The sequence below is a fragment of the Gadus morhua genome, chromosome 13, assembly GCF_902167405.1.
Source record: "Gadus morhua chromosome 13, gadMor3.0, whole genome shotgun sequence".
Classification (NCBI taxonomy): domain Eukaryota; kingdom Metazoa; phylum Chordata; class Actinopteri; order Gadiformes; family Gadidae; genus Gadus; species Gadus morhua.
This window is the reverse complement of record NC_044060.1, coordinates 17540662-17567825: the sequence shown is the minus strand read 5'-3', so window position 1 is coordinate 17567825 and position 27164 is coordinate 17540662. Positions and strand designations below refer to the sequence as shown.

Sequence of the window (27164 nt, the reverse complement as noted above, 5' to 3'; positions counted from 1 at the left end):
AATCCAAAGTATATGTTATTATACCATTACCTAGGCTAATCAAATCTTTGTTAAGCCATGTCTCTCATGAGCAACACTGTGGCAGTTTCAAACTCACCAATGTCTCCCATAATGACTTATTATGAATTATTTCTAAATGACATAATGACATATAATTACTAAACATGACCAAAATACCATTAGCCTACTATCAATGACATTCCGACTCTCCTAAACTTCCGAAATGGGGGCAGTCATTGCAATGCAAAGTCAAGATGTACAAGCCCTATATTATTCCAAGGCACAGCTCAATGCACGCATCAATACCAAAATGTCAGTAGGTTAACTTACAACAGAAGGCATGTGATAGAGCCTTTTCATAGAGGCCTCACTGTAGGAAAAACATGGTGGTGCCCATAACACTGATTATGGGTCTGCTTCCATGTACCATGGCATGGGTTGTAGACTAAAGGAGGGACGATAACACACCTTTCACTATGGATCCCTTTCACAGATATGAAAATTGGTTATAGCAGGGAGAACACAGGTGTAGCTGCCAGTATTCACATTGGGTAGGTAGGCAGGTGCTTCATTTAGGCCTATGTGTTAAAGCACCAGCAATGATCAATGTGTAGTATCTTCACTCGTTTAGCCTACTACCCGTGCATTGGTAGATAAAAGGGGCAGTCCATTACAGCCTTGTCAAATCAGATCTAGACAATCTGCTCAACCCTTTTTGGCTGCTTGATAAAACATGTTTTTATACAAAGTTAATTGCTATACATATTGTATTTCTAGCAGTGAGTTTCCATACTGAGACACTGGACACCTGCTACACAGGTAAAGCTTTCTCCAGAGAGAGGTTTAAAGAAGACGCATGCCAAGCCTTAATTTAGCTGGCAGTTGGGATTAAAATGAGTTTAAGTCCTTTGGATCAGCCGCCTTAACAGTATTTGAAACAGATGAGCAGGAAGAGAACTTCCCTAAGCACATTGGATAAATCTCCTCAACCTGGGATTAAGTGCTAACGTCATCTGTAGAAAGAGGCCTTGTTGTTTTGGTCAGTGTGCATGCAAACAAGCATATACCGAGATGAGCTTGAGTATTACCAAACAATAAAGCAACAGAAAGGAACTAAAGAAAAAAGGATGTGTCTTTCACTTGTAATCTTGAAACAAAATAATTGATGAATAACATAGAAAAACACATTCAAATCATATAAATGTATCCTGTTTCATAGTGAATTCACAGTTTAAAACGGTTCCAAATAAACAATGTTTACCACAAACAAATGTAAGCATACTACAATTTTTCCCTACATTTCCCTTCATATAATAAAAGCATCCATTGCAATTGCCGTCTAAGCCCCAGAGCGTCCAACATCTTAGCAAATTTTCAGCTTACAAATCTCGGGTCATAGGGTAGGTGATTGATTTAAGGCCTGTGTGTTAAGAAAATACTGCTTCCAGCATACCGTTGGAAGCTCCGGATGGCTTAGCTTGGAAGACAGTTTAATCAATCAATCATTTAGGTTGACATGCTATTGCTTAACCCAATTACTTTAATAATTGACATAAGTGGGATAAGTTGTGTCTCTCAGGCCACTATAAAACTCTTCATGTAGCTCTTCACAAAGACATTGTAGCCAGACAGCAAGGTGCAAACATCCAGCCATTCATTCTCCTGTTGTTATTATCATCAGACTGTGTGGACTTTATTAGTTGATACATATGAGAGCAAGAAGCAATAGCAGGCATAAGTGAATAGGTTAATTCTAATTTAAGATATTTCAGTGTAGACTGGGACCAATACACAGGTAAATATGCGATCACAGCCCAATATGGAGCTTCCAGAGGACTTTTGGATCCCAATCCCGCTGGATACCAACAACATTACATCGCTCAGTCCCTTCCTGGTCCCTCAGGACCACTTGGGGAACACTGCCACCTTCTATGGACTGGCAGCGTTCATGTTGTTTGTGTTCATTGTCGGCACCGGCATCAACATCCTCACCATCGCTTGTACCGTCCAGCACAAGAAGCTACGCTCCCATCTTAACTACATCCTGGTGAACCTGGCTGTAGCCAACCTCCTGGTCTCTGTGGTTGGCTCCTTCACAGCATTCTGCAGCTTCTGCAACAGATACTTTATTTTCGGACCTACAGCATGCAAAATCGAAGGATTCGTGGCGACTCTCGGTGGTATGTTAACATCTGATTCATATTTGTTGTGCACTCATTTTGCTTGGTTGAAGCATCAAGCCAACCAATGGATTTACTAATTGCCAAGTCAACATGTATTTTTTAAATTTTTTTACATTTAACAAATTTCAAATTGACTCTCTGTGTCCCTCAAGGTATGGTGAGCCTATGGTCCTTGGCAGTGGTGGCCTTTGAAAGATGGCTGGTGATTTGCAAACCCATGGGTAGCTTTATCTTCAAGCCGGACCATGCGCTGGTCTGCTGTGCGTTCACATGGGTCTTTGCTTTGATTGCATCTGGCCCCCCATTGGTTGGCTGGAGTAGGTAAGCCACACCTTTACAAGTATACCAGCTGATTTATTTTGTATTTTATAATCATGCATGCTTGGACAGGCACACAGCGCCACCAAAACATCTGTGCGTTTCTATAAGTTGAGTATCTGTACTGTGAAGTGTTTGGAAAAAAACAAGCCCCTTTCATCAATCCCTCTCTTCTCCAATGCGTCATTTCCATGTACGACACAGATACATAAACGTGTTAGAATATTGTGTTTTTCACGCCATGTGTATTTCTTGTGCAGATACATTCCGGAGGGCCTGCAGTGCTCTTGTGGGCCAGACTGGTACACAACCAACAACAAATACAACAACGAGTCCTACGTGATTTTCCTCTTTGGCTTCTGCTTCGCCATCCCCTTAGCCACCATTCTCTTCTGCTACAGCCAGTTGCTCTACACACTCAAAATAGTAAGCAGAAATAAGAAATTTGGGTAGAGGTTGGATGAGCTTTTTTTTTATTTTTACAGTTTTCCTACATGGTAGTATTCAATATCTAATTAAGTCACAAAGCTAACAAATATTGCTTACTAATGGGGTGTAAAATGCTTTAAGGCAGTGTTTTCCAACCTTGGGTTTGAGATTCCGTGTGGGGTTGTCAGATGTAAAGGATCACAGGACATCGGTGACTTTTTAGTCGCTAGTGTGGTAGTGCCATGATACTATTGGCAGATGATGGTTTGCTTAAAAAAGATCAGGGGCGAAGCAGAGGCCAACAATTGTAAGCAGTTGTAGGCACAGGCACCTGAAGATTGGTTCACAGTTGGTTCACATGGTTCTCCATCCCCACAGGCAGTAAAGGCCCAGGCGGATTCAGTCTCCACCCAGAAGGCAGAGAGGGAGGTTACCAGGATGGTGGTGATCATGGTGATCGGGTTCCTGGTGTGCTGGGTGCCCTACGCCAGCTTTGCCTTGTGGGTCGTGAACAACCGTGGTCAGACCTTCGACCTGAGGTTGGCCACCGTACCCTCCTGCTTCTCCAAGGCCTCCGCAGTCTACAACCCCTTCATCTATGTCCTCCTCAATAAGCAGGTTTGTTTGTTAGGACAGGCACATTCCGTGATTCATTTATTGGTTTTCGGCTTGTTTACCTGACAGCCATGAAACTCATTTTATGATGATAAGGTGATGTCTCATTAATGTGTAGGATTTAAGTGTGAGTAACCGTTGTTTTTTCCTTCTTCCAGTTTCGTTCATGCATGATGAAGATGGTGGGAATGGGTGGAGGTGATGATGAGGAGTCATCGTCCAGCCAATCAGTGACTGAAGTCTCTAAAGTTGGACCAGCGTAGAAGCAAATCGACCCGCCATTTCCCCTTCATAGCTGACGTTTTATGAACTGTAAATAATGTGTAATGAATATGTGAGTGTTTCGTCATGTTAAAAATACAAACATGTTTGAAATAATATTGAAAGAATGAACTCTGCAAGATAAAAAAAACTATATAAAAAAGTAATACATACAATTAAAGTAATGCATGCAGTATTTGGTGGTGAATAATTTACTTTATATTGCAGATATTACGGACATATGTGTGTGGATGTGTCGTGTGTGCGTGTGTGTATGTGTGTGTGTGTTTGTGTGTTTGTGGTGTGTGGGTGTGTGTGTGTGGTGGGTGCATGGTGTGTATGTCAGAGAATAAAAACATTATAAAGTTGCAGCACTTTAAAATATGGATGTATTGTAGAAAGAGGCTGATTTGAAGTATAAGGAAAGGCAAAAATCCGAGATCAACATGCTGAGTTTAAAAGCATACAGAGGTTAGATTAAAGGAAGGCAAATACCTGGGATTAGCAGGTTTTACAGTAGGATTTATAGATTATCAGAAGTAAATACAGGGATTTTCTCTTTCTTAATGAGATCATCCCTTTCTCCCCTGCTCTTCCATTGCACTTATTCACCCTAACAGTGAGTCCATAGGAGGGTAATGCCAATGTGGGATGTTTGTGTACACGTGAGGAAACATCAGTTTGAACCTGTCTCTTTCTATTTTAGTAATTAACCCTGCTTTAAAATCCCTCCCTGTGGGCCAATGAACACCAGGCTACTAATAGTCGCCACTCCTATATATACAACCCTATGTCTCGTTCAGTAACAGAAGCCAGATAATTGATAAGCAGTCAGTCACTCAGTCAGTGGATTGAAAAGAAGACCATTGATCGATCAAGAAAGAAAGCAGAACTTATTATTTTATATCGGGGTCAACAATACAAAGGGAGACATGAGGTCCAGTTACCCTACAGAGCTCCCAGAGGACTTCTGGATCCCCATTCCCCTGGACACTAACAACATGACGGCGTTCAGCCCCTTCCTGGTTCCCCAGGATCACCTGGGGAGCACAGGCATCTTCTACTGCATGTCAGCCTTCATGTTCTTCCTGTTTGTGGCCGGCACCGGCATCAACGTCCTCACCATCGCGTGCACCGTCCAGTACAAGAAGCTGCGCTCGCACCTCAACTACATCCTGGTGAACCTGGCCGTGGCTAACCTCCTTGTGGCCGCCATCGGCTCCTTCACTTGCTTTGTGTGCTTTGCTTTCAAATACATGGTGCTGGGCCCGCTGGCCTGCAAGATCGAAGGGTTCACGGCTACTCTGGGGGGTAAGAGTTATAGGGACAGTTATTATGCCTTGTTTGGTTGTTACCTTTTTCCAATCAAAATGCCAATATATATCGTATTACAGACATTTAACAATATACAGGGTTGAGGTACAGGCCTTCCAGTGAATTTGGTAACTTTTTTTTTTTTAAGCCTAAGAAATGTAAGAAGTGACTCAACTTAATGTTCTTCAAACTGTCTTCGATTATTTTTGTGATTTGTAGGAAAACATTTTGATAACCAATCAGTTTGACAGTACAACATTTCTCCACACACTTTTCTTATTAAATATGTCACTCTGCAAAACACAGAATTAATACATTCAATTATCAACAGCGGTCATTGATGTTCATGCGTTGAATGGTGCATTGTGCTGTTTATTGCAATAGTTACAAAAAGCTACAGGTGTATTCTTGCCATGTGGTTGCAGGCATGGTTAGCCTGTGGTCCCTGGCCGTGGTGGCGGTGGAGAGATGGCTGGTCATCTGCAAGCCGCTGGGTCAGTTCTCCTTCAGGAGCCACCACGCCATCATGGGCTGCGCCGTCACCTGGGTGTTCGCTCTGGCCGCTGCCCTCCCCCCACTGTTGGGCTGGAGCAGGTCAGTGTTACACAGAAAGCCTCCATTACTACTGCTAGGACTTTGAATATTACTATGTCTAATATGACTATGACTAACTTTAACCATTATTATAAATATAACCAACTCTCTCTCCCTGCATCTTTCTCCATGCGTCCTTTCACACTGAGAAAGAAGTGATTTTGTAGAAGTGCGAGTTCAATTTAATTTAAAAATAAATTCAAACAATGATTTAGATTATACAGTATCATGTGGTAGAAGTGATATTGTAGAAGGGCGTGTTCAATTTAATAAAAAATAAATTCAAACATTGATTTAGATTATGCAGTGCCATGTTATGTCATATAACATCACTAAACAATGTGTCGACAACAATATGATGGCTGTTGTGACAATGCCCCCTCTTGGCATGTGTTGTTGAGTAATTAATGGCAGTGACATTCAGATATAATGGTTACATCTCTGTTTAACCGTTTCAATTATATGATCTGAAGGTATCAATCATGTGATCTTAACTTCCATTATTACATTCCAGCCCACCATCTTGGTATTTCTTGAACAAACATTGTTGAATAACAAAGCAACTAGTTATAATGGTGAAAATGGCACCAAAATTGTGGCTTGTAACGTGTGTGACCTGATGGGAAATACTAAATCCTACAGGTACATCCCGGAGGGCATGCAGTGCTCCTGTGGGCCAGACTGGTACACTACGGACAACAAATACAACAACGAGTCCTACGTGATGTTCCTCTTCTGCTTCTGCTTCGCCGTCCCCTTTGGCACCATGGTCTTCTGCTACAGCAATCTCCTCTACACCATGAAGATGGTTAGCAGGAAGCCTCCTTTTGTATAGAGTCTTAATGAGTGGGGTTGGGATTGTGTCAGTTTGTATCCGAAAGAGCTTAGTTTATACAGGCCTATGGTTAGATTGTCCTCATCTCTCACTATATAAGTCGTCAGAATTAAAAGCGTCTGCAGATGTTTTTTTATGGTTTATACTCAGAAATAGCTAGATATGCATAAGTAACTATGTTGCTTATTTTTTATACATGCCTTTAATGAGCAGCCAGGCTTTGGAAACTTGCTCAACAATGCCTACAGGTTATGGATAGTGCAGAATTCACCCAGAACTGGACTCAAACATTGTCACCTGTAGAAAACGATCCCGCAGCTCTGTTTAAAGAAGGGCTATATTATGATTATGATTACCATTATCACAATGGTTTCCACAGAATCCACAAATGGTTCTATGTCCCCACAGGCAGCACAGGCCCAGGCGGATTCGATCTCCACCCAGAAGGCAGAGAGGGAGGTTACCAGGATGGTGGTGATCATGGTGCTCGGGTTCCTGGTGTGCTGGATGCCCTACGCAAGCTTTGCCATGTGGGTCGTGAACCACCGTGGTTCGACCTTTGACCTGAGGTTGGCCACCCTACCCTCCTGCCTCTCCAAGGCCTCCACCGTGTACAACCCCGTCATCTACATCCTACTAAACAAACAGGTTTGTTGGCTTATAGCTAGGAGGCCTGCGTTATCAACTTGCAAACAATAATCATACATGTACATTAGATATACAATAAATGTTTGCTTTAGATAGCAGATGTCCAATTAGAATTGGATTTCTGTCCATGCGCAACAAAAGTTGCAGAAGTTGAATTGTTAGTTACACAACTGACAAACCAACATTTGTTTAATTTAGAAAAATAATAAGTTACATGAAGAAGAGTGGGAATGCCGTCACATTAAAGAAGCACATTGCTTTCTAACATGTCTAACGCTCATTTAAAGATATAAGCCACTCCCGCTAACTAAAAAATATATTTTCTTCTTCTTAAGCAGTAGGAATGTATCTGATATTTTGGTCAGAAAAACTTTTGGTGCAGAACATTTCGAATTTTTGTTTATTGAATTGAATGATATTCTTCTAGATATTAAACCGACGGGTAGTCTAAATATGAGTATTATTGAAGGATCACATTGATCAAGGTAAGCGTTAGAATTGATTCAGTGACAAATTCTATTTTTTGTGATTTTCAGTTCCGCTCATGTATGATGAAGATGATTGGGATGAGCGACAGTGACGAAGAGTCAACCTCGACTCAATCAACAACTGAAATATCGAAAGTTGGACCCGCATAGTTCAGACAAGCATTTCATTTTGTATTATTATTGCATATGGGTGACTATTTTATTACCTGAATTGTATGTACCACTGAATGTATGATGTATCATGAGTTCAACGTAATTTTTAAACTCATAGAAAATGATATGCAAAGTGAAAAAAAAAAGGGCTTAAAGAACTGAGAATTAATTTTTATCGATACCATAGGTAACGTAACCTGCATTTCCATACTTCAAATAAAAATGTTAATGATACATATAGGCTGCAATAATGCACAGTAAAATAAGACAATGTAGGCATACATATTGGACTGCAGAGTCGGTGAAAGTAGATGATGTCAAATGTAAATGCTTAAAGTGAAAAGGATGATTGTAAAATAAAAAAGGAAGTGTATTTGATTCTTTTTTTACAATGACGTCATATCTCTCCAATACCAAACACACGTCTACACACATACAGGTGAATGCATGCTAATCATTTAGCCTGCCTGATGTGAAGAGACCACAGTGCCATATGCAAAGGTTTATCAGGTGTGATCCAATCAGATAACACCTTTGGGCGTCGCTCCAAGCGGACCACCAGTGAGAACTCAGATGTTCTCTCAACCAATGGCATCAGGGAGTTTCCATTCTGTATCCAGGGGAAAAATCGGACTTCAGCTAGTAGTGAACATTTACCGACCCTTAAAAATGCACAGCAATAGATTAGGTGATTAGATCAGTGGTGTAAAAGACAACCATCAGCCCTAGACCCCCAATTTTCAGTCAGGCATTGTCGCTTCTCTGCCAAGGAAAATGTTATTGACCTAAGCACATTGGAGGCTTTTTATAGACCAAAAGACCCACATGTAGAACTGAAAAAAAAAAAGGGTGCTATGTTTGATTTATGTCTTCATAATTTGTGCGTGTGTGTGTTTGCAATTACATAACTGTCTTTATGATTATTCGCAAAGGAGCTTCCCACTGCAAGCCTCTAATTACTCCACATTTATTCAAATAATGGTTCTGTCAGGCAAACAAGCAAACACCCTTATTTCAATGGATCATCACATTCACACATTTGCTACCACACTTGGCTTACTTGGCGGGTTTAAGCAGCCTCACCTGGCCCGAATCAGACTGATTGGACCCTTGGGCTTGGTGTGCACACATGCCGAGTCTAGCAATCAATGTGCACAGGTTAAACCAGCCATAACCAAACACTCTGAGGCCCCGTTTACACGAAGGGAAAACGCAGATATTTTCACACGGTTTGGCCTCTCATTTACACGAAAACACCGTTTTTGTCACAGAAAACGATCATTTCTAAAAACTCCGGCCAAAGTGAAGATTTCTGAAAACGCCGGTTACGTGTTGTCGTGTCACCGGGTAGAAACGGGGTTTTAGGTTCTGAAACGTCACATTATGCGCCAGGAAATGCTTAACGTCATATGAGCGCCCTATGTTTACAGTTTGTTTGTTACAGGAAGACGCTCGTGTTATTCGTTGTTGTTGATTCTGAGGATTCTGATTGGCTTGCATGGCTTTATCCTCCTCCCTACACTGCCGCCCATAGGTTTGGCATAGTTATAATGTCCCAACGGCGTATTTATCCGTTTTGATGTAAACGACAACTTTTTTGAAAACGATGTGTGCACAATGTTATTTTTGAAAACGGAGGGGGGGAAATATTCGTTTCTATAAATACCCTGCTACGTATAAACGTGGCCTGAGAGAGGATTTTGAATCTTTTTATTTTTTTCCCTAAAGTAGGCTTACCACCTAAATGTGGGCTTCACATATCCATAAATAGGAGATATTCAAAGGATAATAAACAACAACGACGTAGGATAGTGAAACTTGAGCGTGACCCGGAAGGAGCTGGGAGTGGAGACGTCGGTGTGAGTGAAAGCGTGTTGCAATTATCGTGAGTGTAACAATGGCAGATATGTCAGATGGTGAGGGGTGGACAGATATGGAGACTACTCAAACAAAAATGGCAAGGAAAAAAATCATGGTCTGAAGAAGGTAGTGAAGGGGAGAGCAATCCGAAGTCAATCGGTTAAAAAGAAGAAAAGTGTAACCAATGGGAACAGTAAGGAGGAATGGATAGTAATTATCACGATTAGCAACGATAAGGAACATTTCCATCCAGTTCAGGTGACTAAAGCAATTGAAAAAGCAATTGGGGAAAAATAAAATTTGCAAAGCTATTGAATATCAGAAGAATTCTTATTTCAGCAGAAAATTAGAAACGGCAGGAAATGTCTCACCTTGATGGTGGAAGGATTAATATGGAGTCAGTTTCCTGCCATAATTCAAACCTGAAAAAAAAAGTTTCAAAGGCTTGTAAGTCTGGGTTTGAAAACTCAACACCTTGTAAAAAAGGTTTTGCAAAACTGAAAAAAGAGATTATAACCTGAAAAAAACTAAAACTAAAATTCAAACATCAGTAAACATGATTTTGTGTTCTATTTTATCTTCTTCATCATTTTCACCTACACATTTTCAAAGTTCAAACAATTTCACCAGCGCATTTGCAGAGTTTCAAATCTGGCACTGTTCTAACAGTGTATTTCATTGTTGCCCGGTTTTGAAACCTTGTAAATGGGATTCTGCAAACAGGTGTTCATACATTGAGAAATACGTTTTGAAAGGTTGAATATTTAGTTTTAAAAACTTGTAAAGGTGTACATTTACGACATTGCAACGTATTTCTTCAGAACTGACTTTTCAGCACTGACTTTTCAGAGATTTGACCACACAGGCGCAAGCTTTGAGTCACGTGAATATTGGCAGTGTTCTGACGCCACTCATTTTGAAACTCCTGACAGTCGAATCTGAAAAAAAAAAAAACTTTCCTGGGGGCGGGACCATTTAGCTCTAAACATATTGGTTGCTCTCGGCTGACGTACATTCCAATCACATGTGCCGTTCACCGGGCTGTGCGGGATTGACAGTGCTCTGCCGATGACACGAATAACAAGCGACTTTCGCGGTTGATTTTGATTTCCATTTTCTGGAACCATGGCTGTTTCCCAAAGTGAAGGCTGCAGCCTTGCTAGGACGCGTCCTTGCTAGTCGCGTCCTATGGAGATGAGACTATGGTTCCAGAAAATGGAAATCAAAATCAACCGCGAAAGTCGCTTGTTATTTGTGTCATATAATAGGTTTAGAGCTAAATGGTCCCGCCCCCAGGATTTTTTTTTTTTCAGATTCGACTGTGAGGAGTTTCAAAACGAGTGGCGTCAGAACACTGCCAATATTCACGTGACTCAAAGCTTGCGCCTGTGTGGTCAAATCTCTGAAAAGTCAGTGCTGAAGAGTCAGTTGTGAAAAAATACGTTGCAATGTCGTAAACGTACACCTTTACAAGTTTATAAAACTAAATATTCAACCTTTCAAAACGTATTTCTCAATGTATGAACACCTGTTTGCAGAATCCCTTTTACAAGGTTTCAAAACCGGGCAACAATGAAATACACTGTTAGAACAGTGCCAGATTTGAAACTCTGCAAATGTGTTGGTGAAAATGATGAAGAAGATAAAATAGAACACAAAATCATGTTTACAGATGTTTGAATTTTAGTTTTATTTTTTTTCAGGTTATAATCTCTTTTTTCAGTGTTGCAAAACCTTTTTTACAAGGTGTTGAGTTTTCAAACCCAGACTTACAAGCCTTTGAAACTTTTTTTTTCAGGTTTGAATTATGGCAGGAAACTGACTCCATAGATTAAGGTCCATGTACCAGGAATGGCAGCAAAATTACATGGAGTTATTTCAAATGTGCCACTAGAAATGTCAACGGAAGATGTCAAAGATCAAGGGTGGGAAAGTGCACAAAGCTAAACGACTTCAAACTAATAAAAGTGGAGTTAAACAAAATAGCTTATCAATGATGCTTGTTTTGATAAATCAATACCTTCTGAGATCCATATTGGCTGGTTAAACTATAAAGTAAGGGAGTACATTCCACAACCTTTGAGGTGTTTCAAATGCCAGAGAATGGGACACACAGCTCAACTCTCAGATGTCCTGCATGGCAGCATGTTAGACCTCCTGCAGATGTCTCAAATGTGTAGGATTTTAATGTGCGTAACTGTTTTTTTCCTTGTACCTGTTTCGTTCATGCATGATGAAGATGTTGGGACTGAGTTGAGGCGATGAAGATGAGTCATCGTCCAGCCAATCAGTGACTGAAATCTCTAAAGTGGGACCAGCGTAGAAGTCTAAAACATGACCGCCCATTCATTCCTATGTAAACTGCTAATTGGCGCAGGGCAACATCGAGAGATATGCTTCCGCATCAGGGGAGCCTAGCCACGCCCTAGTTCATGACGTACCGGATGCAGAAATATTCAAGAGATCCCCACAAAGATGGAATCATAATTCGAACCCTGCATGGAAGTATAAATGAACTTCATAAATATGCAAGAATGCTCCATATAACACCAACAACATAGTAAATCTATGTAGGCCTAGAAAAAAATACAGTTCAATGTTATTTGAATGTTGGCTTTCGACAGATTCCTTCCAACTATTTACTAAAAATGCAATCAATAATTTATATACAACTAAATGGTAACATATCGATCAGCAATGTGGTTGGAGTAGCCTACCCACATAAATAATTGTATTACACCAACATTGTTAACAGCCATACACAGCTAAACAAGCAAATTAAAAATTAAATACTAACACAACTGAAAAGTTTATTAGGCTATTAACAATATTATAAAAATGATACCGTAATGCACCCGTTCTTTGTCTTTGGATCTTTTGAATTAAATGGATCAATAAATGGTGAATCGCAAGCAGAGGAACGTGAGTCATTGAGTAGCAGCTGAACCAGTCTAAAAATCCCTTTTATCACAAACACTAAGTGTTAAAAAGTCACCGCAGTGCCTAAAAACCATCAACGTCATTCATGTTAAGTGAAAGGAAAACCTCGGACGGACACGAGAATTTAACGGAGCCGTGCACTAGGCCCTCTCGAATGCCGGGCCGAAACAACATTTGTTGCACTACGACTCCTTTCAGCTGCCCACCCCTCCTTCGGCAAAAAATAATAACATAAAACGGCTAATAAAACGCTTGAATCGACGTTTTGAAAAGAGAAAACTTATTTTTTTTTAGAACATGGCATAAAGATAATTATGAGCCTTTGATATCCAGTATTTTTTTTTGCGGGGACACATTCCTGTTTGCCACTTGTATTGGAGTGAACGGAGATATCTACTTCTGGGCTCTATTAATCGAGGGACCCGTCCACAGCCCGCTTAAACAGCTGCAATACCAGGCTTGGCCGCTGAGCACTGGTGGATTGCGGAAGTATGCACTGTTCCCGGGGGCTTGGCTCAGACCCCGGGAATCCAAGGGACCCAGAAGTACATATCTCCGTTCACTCCAATACAATAGTTAGATAAGCTAAGTATAGATCACAACCTTGGCGTGGAAAGTCACGTACGCCACTTTCAGCCCCGTTTTGTGCGTACGCAACGGTTATTAATGAGGCCCCTGACGTTCATCTCGAGGGAGAGATGGGTGGTTGTTTTCAAACCCTTTGCTCTTGTCTTTCTTGATTCCTCATCCAAGACAGTGTGAATTAGGCACACACCTGTTAGAAATGGAAATTGGGTAATATATTTATTATACTCTAAATTATATTTATTTGAATAATTATGTATTAGTTCATATTCATGTAAGTTTAACCGGATGTTGTTATGAGCGTCATTCCGTACACATTTCCGCCTTCTAGTAGCACACGTGAGGCAGGGTGGAAGACATGTCGAAAACAAGTACGTTATAGGTTTACAACATCGTCATTCATATTTAGTAGTTTTTGTGTGCATGCATTATTGTCGCCTAAAATGGATAATTGTCATTGCGTTTTACAGAAAAAAAAAAGGCAAAGCGCATCGCCCTCCACGGGAAATCCAGGGTAAGTGGTTAACGTGTAACATTAAAGCTAAAGCTAGTACAGTGGCTACTATACGCAACACATGTCCACATTACGAGACTATGGTCTAAATCTGGTTATAAAGTTCGATTTTTGCGTTAGATGACACATTTCGAATATTTGCTTGAAACCAAATAATATGTTTACACATTGTTGAGCTTTTCTACTGACTGTATAGAACTGACTAGGATCTGCAAGAGAATGCGTCCACCTATTCGCAAAACTTTTTACAAACATCAACGTTTGACATAAATACAATCAGATAAGACTTATATTTTCATGATTAGGGAACTTTATGGACGGAATGGCGACTAAGACGTCACCACGTCCTCGTGGTTGCTTGCGGCTAACTTTAGGCAATAATAGTTATATATAATTACAGTCAATACTGTAGAGAACTTATAACAAAGGTAGCGTCAGAAGGGCTATCTTTCAACAGGGACATTGGCTGTAGCATTGATCATAGTGAACAATATGTGCATCCAGAATTTGCTCTATATAGAGCTATTAAATCATAGAAAGCCTGTTCTGTATCAAATGGTTATCAAATCGGGGTTTCATCAGATTTGAAGATCATTTCAGTGAGTTTTGGAAAATTAAAGAAATCGTACCATATTTTAGTTGACAGATGGATTTGATGTTTTTCTTTAAATGGTTTTAAAATACAATATATATATGTTATTGGTAGATCTATTTAAACTAAAGAATATTTTGAATGTGAAAACTTAGCAGACCATTCTTTTCTCTGATACTTTTTAAATTTACTTGATGCATTACATTTATTGTTTCTCCAGCCAACCGAAGGGAACAAAAGCGAAGGTTTGGGGAGGCTAAAGCAAAAAAGCCCTTCATCGATGAGGCGTGTTAAAGACCACAAGAAGCCAGAAGAAATTGGGAAGCAACGGGTGATTCATTATTTTCCTTGTTGGTTAAGAATGTCAAATCACAATTCTCGTTGGGGAAAATGTAATCATCTTAACTAATTAGTTGATCCCTGATGTTTCACGAGCAGCTTCTGCAGCTCCAGGAAAAGCAGAGAATCTCAAAAGAACAACAACTGATAAAGAGAAAGAGTCTCAATAGTTTTCAGGATGACATCTTGCAGCGACAGAAAGATTTCGAGATCAAGGTAGGATTTCTTTCAAATGTGTGTAGAATCACTGTTATAGTAGATTGTTAATGTATTTGTTGTTGTTTATCTTCGCTTGTTTACCTTCTTTTTTTTTTGATGCAGGAAGTGGAGATGCAGAATTTGGAGAAGCATGTCAATTTTGAAAATGAGAATTCAAGAAAGGCCTATTTCAGAGAATTCAAAAAGGTATAGAGCAATCATGAAGTCATAAATCTCTACCAAGAACCAACAAATACATTTTTATGACCTTTGCATTGGCTTATTAGTACTTAAAGATGCTGATTGTCTGTCACCTGCCACTAAGAACAGGTATAGTAGGTAATAAACTTTACAGAGAATAGTGTCCCATAATATGGTGTCTCCCGTAATTCAATGGACATTTCTCACTCTTATTAAGTGGAGGCAATTCATCAAAAAACGGTTAAGGTGTTGGAAGTAGGGTTAAGGTATCAAGTTCAAAATGGTTAAGCGTAAGATGGAAGGATGTAAACAGTATGACTATACATTATAACATTTGGTTTCAGGTGGTGGAGGCGTCCGATGTGATCTTAGAGGTCCTGGATGCACGCGACCCTCTGGGATGTCGGTGCCCGCAGGTGGAGCAGGCCGTCATCCAGAGTGGGACGAACAAGAAAATAGTCCTGGTGTTGAATAAAATCGGTAGGTCTTTAGTAAAAGAATACAACATTGTATCCATTTTATGGATAATGATGTACTCTAACTGCAATTACACTTATTGCTCGGATATCTAAAGGCTTCTCTATTTTAATCCAACCATAAAGATCTGGTCTCAAAGGAAATAGTTGAGAAATGGATCAAGTATCTACGCAATGAGTTTCCCACTGTGGCTTTCAAATCCTCCACTCAGCTACAGAACAAGAACTTGGTAAGCAATCAACCCTTTCAGCAGCAGAGCAATTCTTCAACTAATCAAGGTAGAAGGGTTCTTTGTATCAGCAGTAGCTATCCTACGAAACATGTTGGTTCTTGTGTCCCGCTGTGAGCAGAAGCGCAGCAATGTGCCGGTGACCCAGGCCACCGTAGAGCTCCTCAACAGTAGTGCCTGTGTGGGAGCTGACTGCCTGATGAAACTGTTGGGGAACTACTGCCGCAACCTGGACATCAAGACGGCGATCACGGTCGGTGTTGTCGGTGAGCATAGCTTCCCTCAAACTCTGCTGTACATTAATCAAATCTGGCATGTATTCTAATTACTGCCACCTTGCCTTTTAATGTAGGTTTTCCCAACGTGGGAAAAAGCAGCTTAATTAACAGTCTAAAGCGATCGCGGTCCTGCAGTGTTGGGGCCACACCTGGTATGACAAAGTAAGTACACATTCAATTATCGATTTTTATATTGAGCAATTTAGCACCTGCTTTTATTCAATGCATGTCATTTAGCAGAAGGCAGGGGTTAGAACATCCATGCACTAGGATTCCCACAGCTAGACCGCAGACATAAGGGATTAAACCTAGATCCCCAGTTTCAGCTGGGATACAAACACCCTGACTACTACCGTGTAACTTGCCGCCATAGTTAATTCAGATTTCCTTTTGTATCCCCCTGGTTCAATAACTTGTCCAAATGTGTTGCAGGTGCCTTCAGGAAATACATCTGGACAAACACATAAAGCTTCTAGATTGCCCTGGCATTGTCATGGCTACTTCCACATCTGATGCAGCAATGATTCTACGGAACTGTGTGAAAATCGAGCTTCTAGTCGACCCCCTTCCCCCTGTGGAAGCCATTCTCAGACGCTGCAATAAACCTCAGGTATGGGTGGTCTCATTACAAAGTGTGTGTGTGTTATTTTTTTTTTAGGTTTTAATCTGTATACCATCCTAATTGGCATGCCTGATCACCTCCAGATCATGGAGTTTTATGGGGTTCCAGACTTTCGCACACCCCTGGAGTTCTTGGCACTACTTGCCAAACGCCAAGGCAAACTGAAGAAGGGGGGATTGCCCGACTGTGACAAAGCAGCAAAGAGCGTCTTAATCGACTGGACAGGGTGGGTGAATTTCAGCATTTTTTTGGGCCTGGAAGGGACGATATATCACCTGTCTTTTATTAAAGATTTTCTTTTTGTCATACAGAGGAAGGATCAGTTACTTCACACACCCTCCAGAGACCCATACTCTCCCCACCCATGTCAGTGCAGAGATTGTTACAGAGATGGGCAAAGCGTTTGACTGGGACGAACTTGAGAAAGGAAATCAGGAAGTTCTTGCAGGTAGGCATAGACATTGTATTCTTGCAAGGCCTAAAAAAAACGTTTTTAAATGAAAACAACCTACCTATCATTCGCTGCCGCTGGAAAAAATAAAATAAAAAAATAAAATAAATTCCCTAGTACCTACCCATGACGTCAACTGACAACCAACAGGAACCAAACTTTTTTATTTTTTTTAGGCCAGGTCTATAATGCAGCGGCTTTGCAAAAATATCTCGTCCTCTGGGAGGCTACATAATAAATCATGTATTATATGTTTCAGAATCATCCACGGTCCAAATGGGATTCTGCATGGAAACAGCTGGGATGACGCAAGGTTTTCCAGCTGAGGGAGGGTGTGACTTGGCGATGGAGGGGGCCCTTGTCGAAGACCTAGAACTAAGAGATGAAACTGAATCTATGGACGATGACCAAGACGCAGAGGTAGAGTGGCAGGTGTTATTGAAAGGTTAAAGGTTTTTACACTAGCAAAGATATTTTTTTAGTTCATATTTGTGTTCTGAATCCAAAACCTCATTCCCTGCTATTTTCTTCTCCAAAATAGTTTGGACCAATGACCGTGGAGATGAAATCTGTTAAGGCCAAATCCAGTGCCTCTACAGAGGCAGCACCCAAACCTGTTGATTTGAAGGATATCCTGTATGTAGACCCTCTGCACCAAGGCCAGGCACTTCAGGCTGCCGGGAAGAAGAGGAAAAAGCAGCAGAAAAGAGCAGGTCTGTATACAAAATTAAATATAATTTCTGTCAATACTAAGAAAAAATAGATTTTGTAGTCTTTCAGTGGTAAACTAAAGCTATATTTTGTTAGATTATATATATTTCTTAATTATTTTGAATTTTTCCATGTGGCTTTTTTGTGCATGTCCCAGACTAGACTAGTTTCAGCTGAAATGTATGTATATTCTTGCTTTGGTTTCCTTCTTCCTCATTCTATTTCCTACTAGACAAAATAACGGGATGTATTGGTCAGAATAGCAACTGGCACATTACTAATGTTTAGATTTAGTTGTTTTTTATACAGTCCGACTATACTTTGATTGAAAGGGATTATAATTTGAGCTACTAATTTCTTCCCTTTTTAGATAAACTTGCCACCAAACTCTCTGATACGTTGACCTCTGCAATGAATTTTTCATTTTAAGAAGACTGGTATAAATAAAAAAAATACCAAAAAGATTCTCTGTGCTGTTTTTTATTGAATTCAATCTTCTAAAAATGATGGCAAATTTTGTTAGAAAATGGGCCGAGTTTAGTTTTGTTTTTTTTCCTATTTAGGGTCAAGTCCATGGAATAATTCGACAAAGGCTTTTGGTGTTCAGTTGATGCAAATTATTTTCATCCATCGGTTAAATTTAATGTGTTTTGCATGATAAATTGGCTAGGTGGAATCAGTAATGATTTTGTATTCCAAAGAAATGGTATTTACTGAACACACGTCGGTTACATATAAAGTATTAAAGGTGCTACACTAGTCCCCTATTTATATGGCGGAATGATGCGTCAGTGATTCAGAGGAGCGTTCACGAAGCCTCTGCCTAAACTACTTCCGGGTTATGTGCCGGATGACCACATCTTCGTTGTAAACAATCTTAAGCACTGCGGCTAACGGCTAATAATAGTTTGATCAACAGGCTCGATTCGCAGTTTTTACAACTACATGGCAGGGGGACTGTAGCGGGGACAAAACGCTGTCATTAAACTTTCACTTTTCAGAAAGTATGTGCACATTATTGTTTTTCACGCTGTTGACGGAACTCGCTGACGGGGGGATCGCCAGTAGCGACGCTAGCTGAAGCCCACTTCCCCTTCATGGCCCCTCCAGCCCGCTGAACAGCAGAAAGGCCTCTGGCTAAAACTTAAATTATTATTAGAATAAGGTTGGTTTTAACGACATTTTTGTTAAAAGTGTGAGATTCTCAATCTATCAAAACTCTGAAGTAATCAATGCTGTCTATAGGTGCTAATGAGCTCTTCATAGCTAACATCGCTCTTCGACAGCAGTAGGGCATCAATATATGATCAGGTCTGTCCGTTTATCTCTAACTTGACGTATGCTGCATAAACTAGTAAGGTAAAATAAGAATTTATTCGGAAGAATGTGGGTTACCACCGTTGTGTGGATAGTTTGTTGATCAACAAACCGCTAACTCTAGATCCAAGGCTTGAGGTCTCGAGTGACTCATTGAATAATGTCACATTCATCCTATTTTATAACTTCTGATCTACAACTCTTACCACTGCTAGGTATGCAGCATAACGTTACTGCAACGTGCCTTGACCTTTAACAAAACATAGCCTATTGTTTGCCATTGAAAGTAAAATTTCAAGATGTGTTGATTTATATATATATATATATATTTATGTTTTTGTATTGATCAGGTTAATTTCCACAAGGAGCATTATCGATCCTAGTCGTAGAGCTGGAAGAGGGTGTGCGGTGTGAATATACACAGGTATGTAGTATGGTTGTTGGTTTATGCATTTCCGTTGGAATACAACACCTAGAAATGGGTGTACTTCCGTGTTGCCTTGGGCCAATGGAAAGCTGTTATTCTTTAACGGTGAAATATCTCTACGACTGGACTTATGTAGTGGACTTGTACATTGTGTTAAATAAAGTGAAAGGGGAGGGCCCACATTTTAACGGCGTTCCTAGTTTGCTCTAGTTGTAGTTTCGCAATCCAGGCACTCAACTGCCACTTTCCCAATTCTCTGGAACAGGGGTTTTGTTTTTATCTGTTCATGTTTAAAACATACCTTCCTAATTGGGTTGTGTCAACACTTCACCATTGTTAGGGACGTCTTCATTCTCACCACTTGAAAGCGGCTAATCTGTTTGGCCGTTATTATCTCTCTTCCTTTCTCGGTTTGGAGTTTAATGATATTACAGTATTTTGAAGAGGACTATGTGCCCTCTTCCTCGCTTGACCTATATTTCGAATCACTCTTTTCCTATGTATGTGTATGTCTAGGTCTCTCTTAGATCAATCCCAAAGAGCAAGATCTCCAAAGTCAGCCATGTCGTCCCGCGTGTTGCTGAGGCAGCAACTAATGCGAGAGCAAGCCCAGGAACAGGAGAGACGCGAGGCCCAGCAACAAGCTTCCGTTTCCCAGCTCAGACCATCAGACTCCACCCCTGCTATTTCAGTGTCACTGCCCCCAAACACAGCCCGGCCTCCCCCAGCGCAGGTTCCTGTGGAGGTGCTCAAAGTAAGTCATTTCGTTATTATAAAAGTGTTTCAAGCACCAGTACTTATTTGGTTGCCAAGACCATCCCATGATAATGTTGTACAAAACGTTAATTGCCTTTTTCTCTTTTTCCTTACTTAGGTGCAAACTCACCTAGAGAACCCCACTAAATACCACATCCAGCAGGCTCAGAGGCAACAGGTCAAGGAGTACCTCTCCACCACTCTGGGTAATACTGCACTAACCCTAAGTCTGGGGGTACCCGGTGTGCAACAATCCAGCTCTGCCCCAGAGATGGCTCCTACCGCACACAGCGCTCCGAACAGCCCCATGGCTCTGCTTAACCTGGGCACCAACAACAACAAAGAAGAAGTATGACTCGGCAATGGCCTCCGCAATGTTTCTTTCTTGATTTGCTCCCTCTTCTTTTTGAGTTCCTAGATTGTCATAAGGAGTAGTTTTCGCCTCCATCTTAATTGGTGTGCTACGTTATCACTCCGATGGCCCTTGGCTACTTTCGAGATCCTACCCCTCTTGTTTGGCCTGTTGTAACAATAGGATGCCAAATGTTGCACCTGAGGCTTAATGATTTTAAACGTGTCCCTGGGGGAAGGGAATTTCCCTGATAATCTATACATTTTTCGTCGCTCTCCGCAGACATACCATTAAGAATAGGTTTATATAAAGGGTCGGTAAAAACCAAATTAATATATTTTTTTGTTCTTTATTTATTCCATGTTTTTTTCGTGGTGTTCTCCCTGCAGATCGAGGATGTGATCGATGACATCATCAGCCTTGAGTCCAGCTTTAATGATGACATCATGACGTTTATTGACTCGGGTCTTCAGTTGCCTAGCACGGTATGACAATGTATTGATAAGAGTACTATACTCAAAAAAACATATTCGTCAATGATACAATTTACCGTTTGAATGATAAAAATGTCCAACCAATCATACAGTATTTTGTATGATTGTTTTATGATTGTTAATGGTTCACTAGTGGTAAAAGTGTGTGAAGATTTCATTCATGAACCAGGAATTTAGCGTTTACATAGCAGTAAATAATTGCTTTTGGCACAGAGATACAACTTGTCAGGGAAGTGTGGCCGGGCGGAGTTAGTCAGCAGTGTAGACCAGTTCATAGAAGACACGTTACCAGGAGACGAAGCCGCCAAGCTACTCTTATACACAGTGTGTCACACATGCTGGTCGTTTATTCAAGGCCATAAGGAAATGAGGATTATGGGTATTTTGTTGGATGAGAAGAAAAGGAAACCGTGTGAGGTAAAGGATTTTCATAATGTCATTTGAATATAAAGAGTAGTGGACTTGTGCAATCAAAATAATTGTCTCTTGTTGGGGGATTTCCTTCTGGGCCTTTATTCACAGGACAGAAAGTGTTAACGGATACTTTCATGCTGTGTGTGCGTAGCAAAGTTATTTTCTTTATTCAACTGAATATATTTTGCGGCTAGTACTTCATGCTGCCTACGGTCTTTTATACGATGAATATATGTTAATCCTATCTTGTGTTGAATGCCAGGTTGCTGAGTTAAACTTACATGTTTTTAATTTCTGTACACAGGATCTTCCTCTTTGGGCTTAACCCAAATTTGAGGAAGTGTCCATTTAGCGGTCATCTTTAAAGAGGGAACTGGGAATGAGACAAAACCGACCCTATTCAAACATTTGCTATTTGTTCTGTGGCATGTGTCAAATTGTCGCCATTTAAAAATCTGTTTTCTGATGGAGTTTGGTTTTGTTGCATAGCTCCCTGGGAATCTTTTGGATGTATACCATAGCCCAGGAATGGCAGCTCCTACCTTGACTGCCAGCAATTCCTGTCCTGCCGATCTTCCAAACATTAAAAGGGAAATTCACGGTACAGTGAACTGTGTGCTACTTGCTTTTATCTGCATTGTTTTTATCATTTATATTTGGTGAGGATATTTCAGTTCTTTATTACCACTTACACAATTATGCAGATAATATTTTACTATACTGTCTATGTACGTAAGCTTCTCACTCTGTTTTTAGGGTAAAACTTCAATTGTTAGTGGATATCTCTGAAATTTAAATGTTTGCCTGTGAGAACTTAGATTAACGTATTTACTATAATAAATTAATAAAATCTTGCTTTCAGATACAGATGTCAAAGCAATTATGAAGGAGAGGCAGAAAAAAGACAACCATAATCTCAGTAAGTGGGCAATGACATTTTCTATTTTTATGTAGTATTAACAGAAATCGATGGCGATGAAGCCAGCTGCAAGCATACATATAGTGTTGCTAAATACAAATTATACACTCTACTATTAACCGTAATTTATATTCTTTTTCTTTGTGCTCCTGCCATTGTTTAGTTGAGAGGAGGCGAAGATTTAACATCAATGACCGCATCAAGGAGCTTGGAGGTCTAATACCCAAATCCAGTGATCCGTGAGTCTAACGTCTATTCCAATATACTAAATTGTTCGGTTTTGGCTATTTAAACACCTCATTAGATCAGATTACGTGCTGGCCTCAAGCAAAAAAAAAAACAGTTTCGGAACGTAATGCAACAGAGCGATCACATCACCCTGATGTGATCACTCTGTTGCATTACGTTCCAAAACTTCATTTTTTTGCCTTGCATCCCATGTGTCGTGTTCCGCCAACAACAGGGAGATGCGCTGGAACAAGGGCACCATCCTCAAGGCCTCAGTGGACTACATCAGGAAGCTGCAGAAAGAGCAGCAGCGAGCCAAGGAGGTGGAGATGCGTCAGAAAAAGCTGGAGCACGCGAATCATAGCCTCCTGCTACGCATCCAGGTCAACATTTGTTGCTTTGTTGTGCTTAGTGTATTTAAACGTCCTTACATTATACGGTTCTACTAACTCAATAATAATACCAACAAGTTTATTAAGATATTAGTATTATTTTCCACATTGTAGAATTCTGTACATAGGGGTGTAACGGAAAGTTTGAGCCTGCCCGCACACATTTCACCCAGTGCACAAAGTCTCTCTTCTTTTAAACATTGTTAAAATATTTGTTGAAGCAGCTCAAATGTAGATCATAAAAGGTAGATGTAATCTTGGCCGGTGAATGGAAGAGGGGACTTTTATCATTTGAATCATCTATTTTAAATAGAAGGGCTTTCCAAGGCCTGAATTTACCATTGATGTTATTTTTCTTTATTTTTTGTGTTCAGGAACTGGAGATGCAGGCTCGCCTCAACGGAGTCCCCGGCGGCCTGACGTCGGACCCCTCCCTGTTCCAGCAGCAGCACAGCTCTCAGAACGGCCAGCATCTGTCCGCCGCTGGCGGTGCAGTCTCTAACCACACCCTCCTCAGCCTGGAGGCAGCCGCCATAGGCCAGGGTGTCCCAGCCTCCTTCCTGTCCCCGCCCTCCTCAGAGTCCCCGGTGGGGGTCACCCTCAGCAGCCCCCTTGACCTGGGGAGCCTGAGCTTCGCTGAGCTGGACGAGGCTGAGGCCTCAGGCCTCTACCCGGACGTCAGCCTGAGCTCCATCCTCATGGACGAGGGGTGCACCCTGTCTCCCGAGAGGGAGGGGGACCCCCCTTTTCTCCCCTCTGTCCCCCGGTGCCTCCAGGAGCAGCCTCGATATGGACGAGGGACTTGTGACAGGCTCCCGGCGTTGGTTGAGGATCGCACACCATCACTCTCCGGGTAATGCCAAGTGTCACGATAGGGACTGTACAAACCGAACTATGACAATGAGTAGGCGGCCATAGAGTCTAAATAATGCAGAGACTTTTTTTGAGTAGAATCGCAGAATAGCAATTCCGCTTCACAACTTTAGCCATAAGTAGGCGCAGTTGAAGTTGGTCCCAGTTTGCAGTGGCCCAGATAACTATTGCTTAGAATGGAAAATGCAATCTTGTGGAAATGGAATGTTAGATAATTGGGAAATTATTAATTAATGTTTTTTTTAAAAGAAATGCAATATTTTATTTTCCATCAGATTTCAGAAAAGAATAAATTATGTTTGGATATATATTATAATGGTCTCTTGGGTAGAGGAAACCGGTTAGGTTTCCCTTTACTCTAACCTATCTGAATGACGGAAACAAATGGAGAGATACCCTTTATTTTCTAGCGTGTTTCTTTTTATATTGACTTGTATTTGTTTTACACCCCAGCCGACTGGAATCAGGATTCGTATGCAGCATGTACGTGCTTAGGTCTCAGTCTGTCAAGCAATCACCAAAGGGAAATATATATAGTAGAATTGACATTGTAAAGTATGTACTACATATTGTATATGAGATATTTTACCTATAGAATTTTAATTGCGCCTTATTTTGCAGCATCTATGCATTTTATGAAAGAACTTATTAATTGCCATTTACACACATGAGATGGTTATAAACAGGTAGCATGTTTTCACTAATCGTGGACAAAAAAAACTTTTTTTTGTGTTCGTACTCCATAGTTGTCCATTTAATTGTCATAAATGCAGGTCAATTATTTCACAATAGAACTATAGTTTTTATACCAAAGTAATCGAGTAAACACTCCTGGAGTGTATTTAGTCAGTTAATCATGTTGATCGCGAGATAAGGATTTTGTTTATTTATTTAAATCCTTGATTAACCTTAAAGGGATTATTGCTCTTCATAGTACCTAGAATTGTATAAGCAACCACTATTCTGACTTCCTTAATTTTTGTTACGTGAAATTTATACAATGTGATTACTAATAAATGTCACAGCCACTCACAAGGGATAGCATTGGTTGCTGGGATGCACATTTTCATACCACATTATGTACAGGTGCTGAATGTTCAAAGTGGTGCCTGCTTATGTGCACATCTGTGTTATTACACAGACATAATACACCATGGTAAGATGGTTCGGTGGTTGATCATGGAAGCCAGCTATACCCACATTTTTTTCTTCGAGGCACCAGTGATGTCCTGTATATTAAATATGAATGACATTAAAATGTGATCTCTTTACATAGAACTGTAAGTACGACTCAATGACTACTGCCTAATTCTGACACACATTTCTCTTGGCTGACTACATTTAACTACTGTTGGATTTATTTTGTTTGCTTCCTACTCCCTATTTCCTTGACATGATAGAATAATTGCAAAAAAAGTTCCTCTGCATGCTGTACAGGTATTCTGGACTTTAATGAAAGAAACAGACATTTCTTGGCATGCGTCAATATGGGCTCTTGTTCCTCAAGCCTTTGTTGTCAAGAGAGGTAGCCATGCCGTGCTGGATGAATGTCTGAATGGGATCCAGCCCCTTCAGTGGAAGGCCATCTGAGAGAATTCCATGGCGAGGTCTATACACTCTGTAGCCGCTGGTAAACAGACGCTGCACCCATTACAGTCCGACGGGCAGCAGCAATGGACCACCAGGCAGCTGCAGCAGTCCGCCGTGTTCAGCTGGGGCTCCAGTGTGCTGGGCTGGCAGCCACACAGGTAGGAGCACCGGGACAGTGTGGAGGCATGACGCCCCGTCAGCGTGGCAAACAGGCAACCCAGTGGATTGCAGAACGGGCGTGCTGGGAGGATGGGCGCACAGAGGTCTCACAGGGACAAAGGAAAGCAAAGGGCCAGGAGGGGGAAGATGAGAGATCCATATTAGAGGACAATATCCGACCAAAGAATAGTGTCATTGATGATGACACACCAACAACTTATGGTTCCGTTGAGTGTGCTTACCATCGTTATGAGTTTCGTTAGTGCATGAGGTGGTTTACTTTGACTGGTGGATGAGTACAACTGAGTTTTGTCATTGGCTCTGGGTTTCTTTCGCATCGGTAACAGGGCGGGGGGATGCAGTGGTGGGTCGTTCCTCTTGCACCACGGAACATAGACGGGCACTGCTCTGTTGACATCATCCTTTGTATCAAAATGTAGCTGAGAATCCCTGGAACCTTTGGAAAGAGACAGGCCTACACCTAAATATATTGGCCCATAGGGACACTTTGGGAAAAGTGTGATCTCGAGAAATCCTTCTTTTGGTGCCTATTCGAATAAAATGTATAATATACCTATTGTGAAGGTGTCCTCCTCCGGGGACTGCTTTGTGATTTCAGACAATTCTGTGGAAAATATATAAAAACATTTATTCTATGTTATTTCTATCTTATTAAGAATCGACACAATTCAAGATATCACACTATTGGTTCAATGCTTTGCATTTCATTACGTTTTTGTAAGCAAGTTAAATCTTTGTTAATAATTGGGCCATGTTGTTGAGGCTATACCTGTTGGGCATGTTGTGGAGTCTACCTGTGTACCTGAAGAGGAAAGCTCTTCTCTCAGGAGATCTATCTTCATTCACATCACTCATGACCATCGTCTTTTCCATCAGGTCCGGGGGTGTCAGTTTCCCATCCACTGTAATGCTCAAGACCCCTTAGAAAACACATTCATTGAGTTTGTGTTCAGTCAAGATACAAAGTACCAAAGTAATGTAAGTAAGTAAAGTAGTTTTGGTCGATAAGCATGCTATATATATTTATTTATCATGCTGAATTAACTATAGGTCCTACCGGTTCATCCGATCCTGGTGGGATGAGGTCAGGGTCAAAAGAGGGGAAAGACTTTAGAATCTTTAATTGCGGTTCCTTCAAACAGGGAACCGCAGGCAGGCCTTTGACAAGTGCCTGCAGCTCTCAGAGGTGAGTTACTCCTGGAACATGCTGCAACAATCTATTATTCATCTCCATTGATGATACACTTACAATGTGAAAGGAAGCTGGGAAACCATTATGCTGATGCATGAATACAGAGGTCTTGATATTAATAATCGTTATAACATACTTTATGTTTACATGATAGATGTTTTGAAATTATCAATACGATTTTAGAAAATATTGAAC

At 40.8% G+C, this 27164-nt stretch overlaps 4 protein-coding genes across 4 annotated transcripts; all 4 read left to right on the top strand.

The window, feature by feature from the left end:
* The first annotated feature begins 1599 nt into the window (after positions 1-1599).
* LOC115557575 (blue-sensitive opsin) lies at positions 1600-4002 on the top strand. Its single transcript, XM_030375486.1, has 5 exons — positions 1600-2180; positions 2336-2504; positions 2762-2927; positions 3309-3548; positions 3704-4002. Exons 1-5 carry the CDS (start codon positions 1802-1804, stop codon positions 3806-3808), a joined length of 1059 nt encoding a protein of 352 aa, XP_030231346.1. The 5' UTR covers positions 1600-1801; the 3' UTR covers positions 3809-4002.
* A 595-nt stretch (positions 4003-4597) lies between these two features.
* Positions 4598-8211, top strand: LOC115556569 (blue-sensitive opsin). Its single transcript, XM_030373672.1, has 5 exons — positions 4598-5117; positions 5546-5714; positions 6357-6522; positions 6958-7197; positions 7734-8211. Exons 1-5 carry the CDS (start codon positions 4739-4741, stop codon positions 7833-7835), a joined length of 1056 nt encoding a protein of 351 aa, XP_030229532.1. The 5' UTR covers positions 4598-4738; the 3' UTR covers positions 7836-8211.
* A 4931-nt stretch (positions 8212-13142) lies between these two features.
* gnl3l (G protein nucleolar 3 like) lies at positions 13143-18299 on the top strand. Its single transcript, XM_030373670.1, has 16 exons — positions 13143-13433; positions 13555-13594; positions 13694-13737; positions 14550-14660; positions 14768-14884; positions 14990-15073; positions 15412-15547; positions 15670-15773; positions 15895-16039; positions 16126-16213; positions 16484-16661; positions 16757-16899; positions 16985-17121; positions 17384-17544; positions 17666-17837; positions 18206-18299. The coding sequence occupies exons 2-16, from the start codon at positions 13582-13584 to the stop codon at positions 18262-18264; spliced, it is 1692 nt and encodes a 563-aa protein (XP_030229530.1). The 5' UTR covers positions 13143-13433; positions 13555-13581; the 3' UTR covers positions 18265-18299.
* Positions 18300-18658: 359 nt separating this feature from the next.
* On the top strand, positions 18659-25291 carry tfe3b (transcription factor binding to IGHM enhancer 3b). Its single transcript, XM_030373671.1, has 10 exons — positions 18659-19000; positions 19503-19576; positions 20096-20333; positions 20454-20684; positions 21077-21172; positions 22085-22196; positions 22458-22514; positions 22678-22753; positions 22978-23125; positions 23509-25291. The coding sequence occupies exons 3-10, from the start codon at positions 20142-20144 to the stop codon at positions 23989-23991; spliced, it is 1395 nt and encodes a 464-aa protein (XP_030229531.1). The 5' UTR covers positions 18659-19000; positions 19503-19576; positions 20096-20141; the 3' UTR covers positions 23992-25291.
* Positions 25292-27164: the final 1873 nt, after the last annotated feature.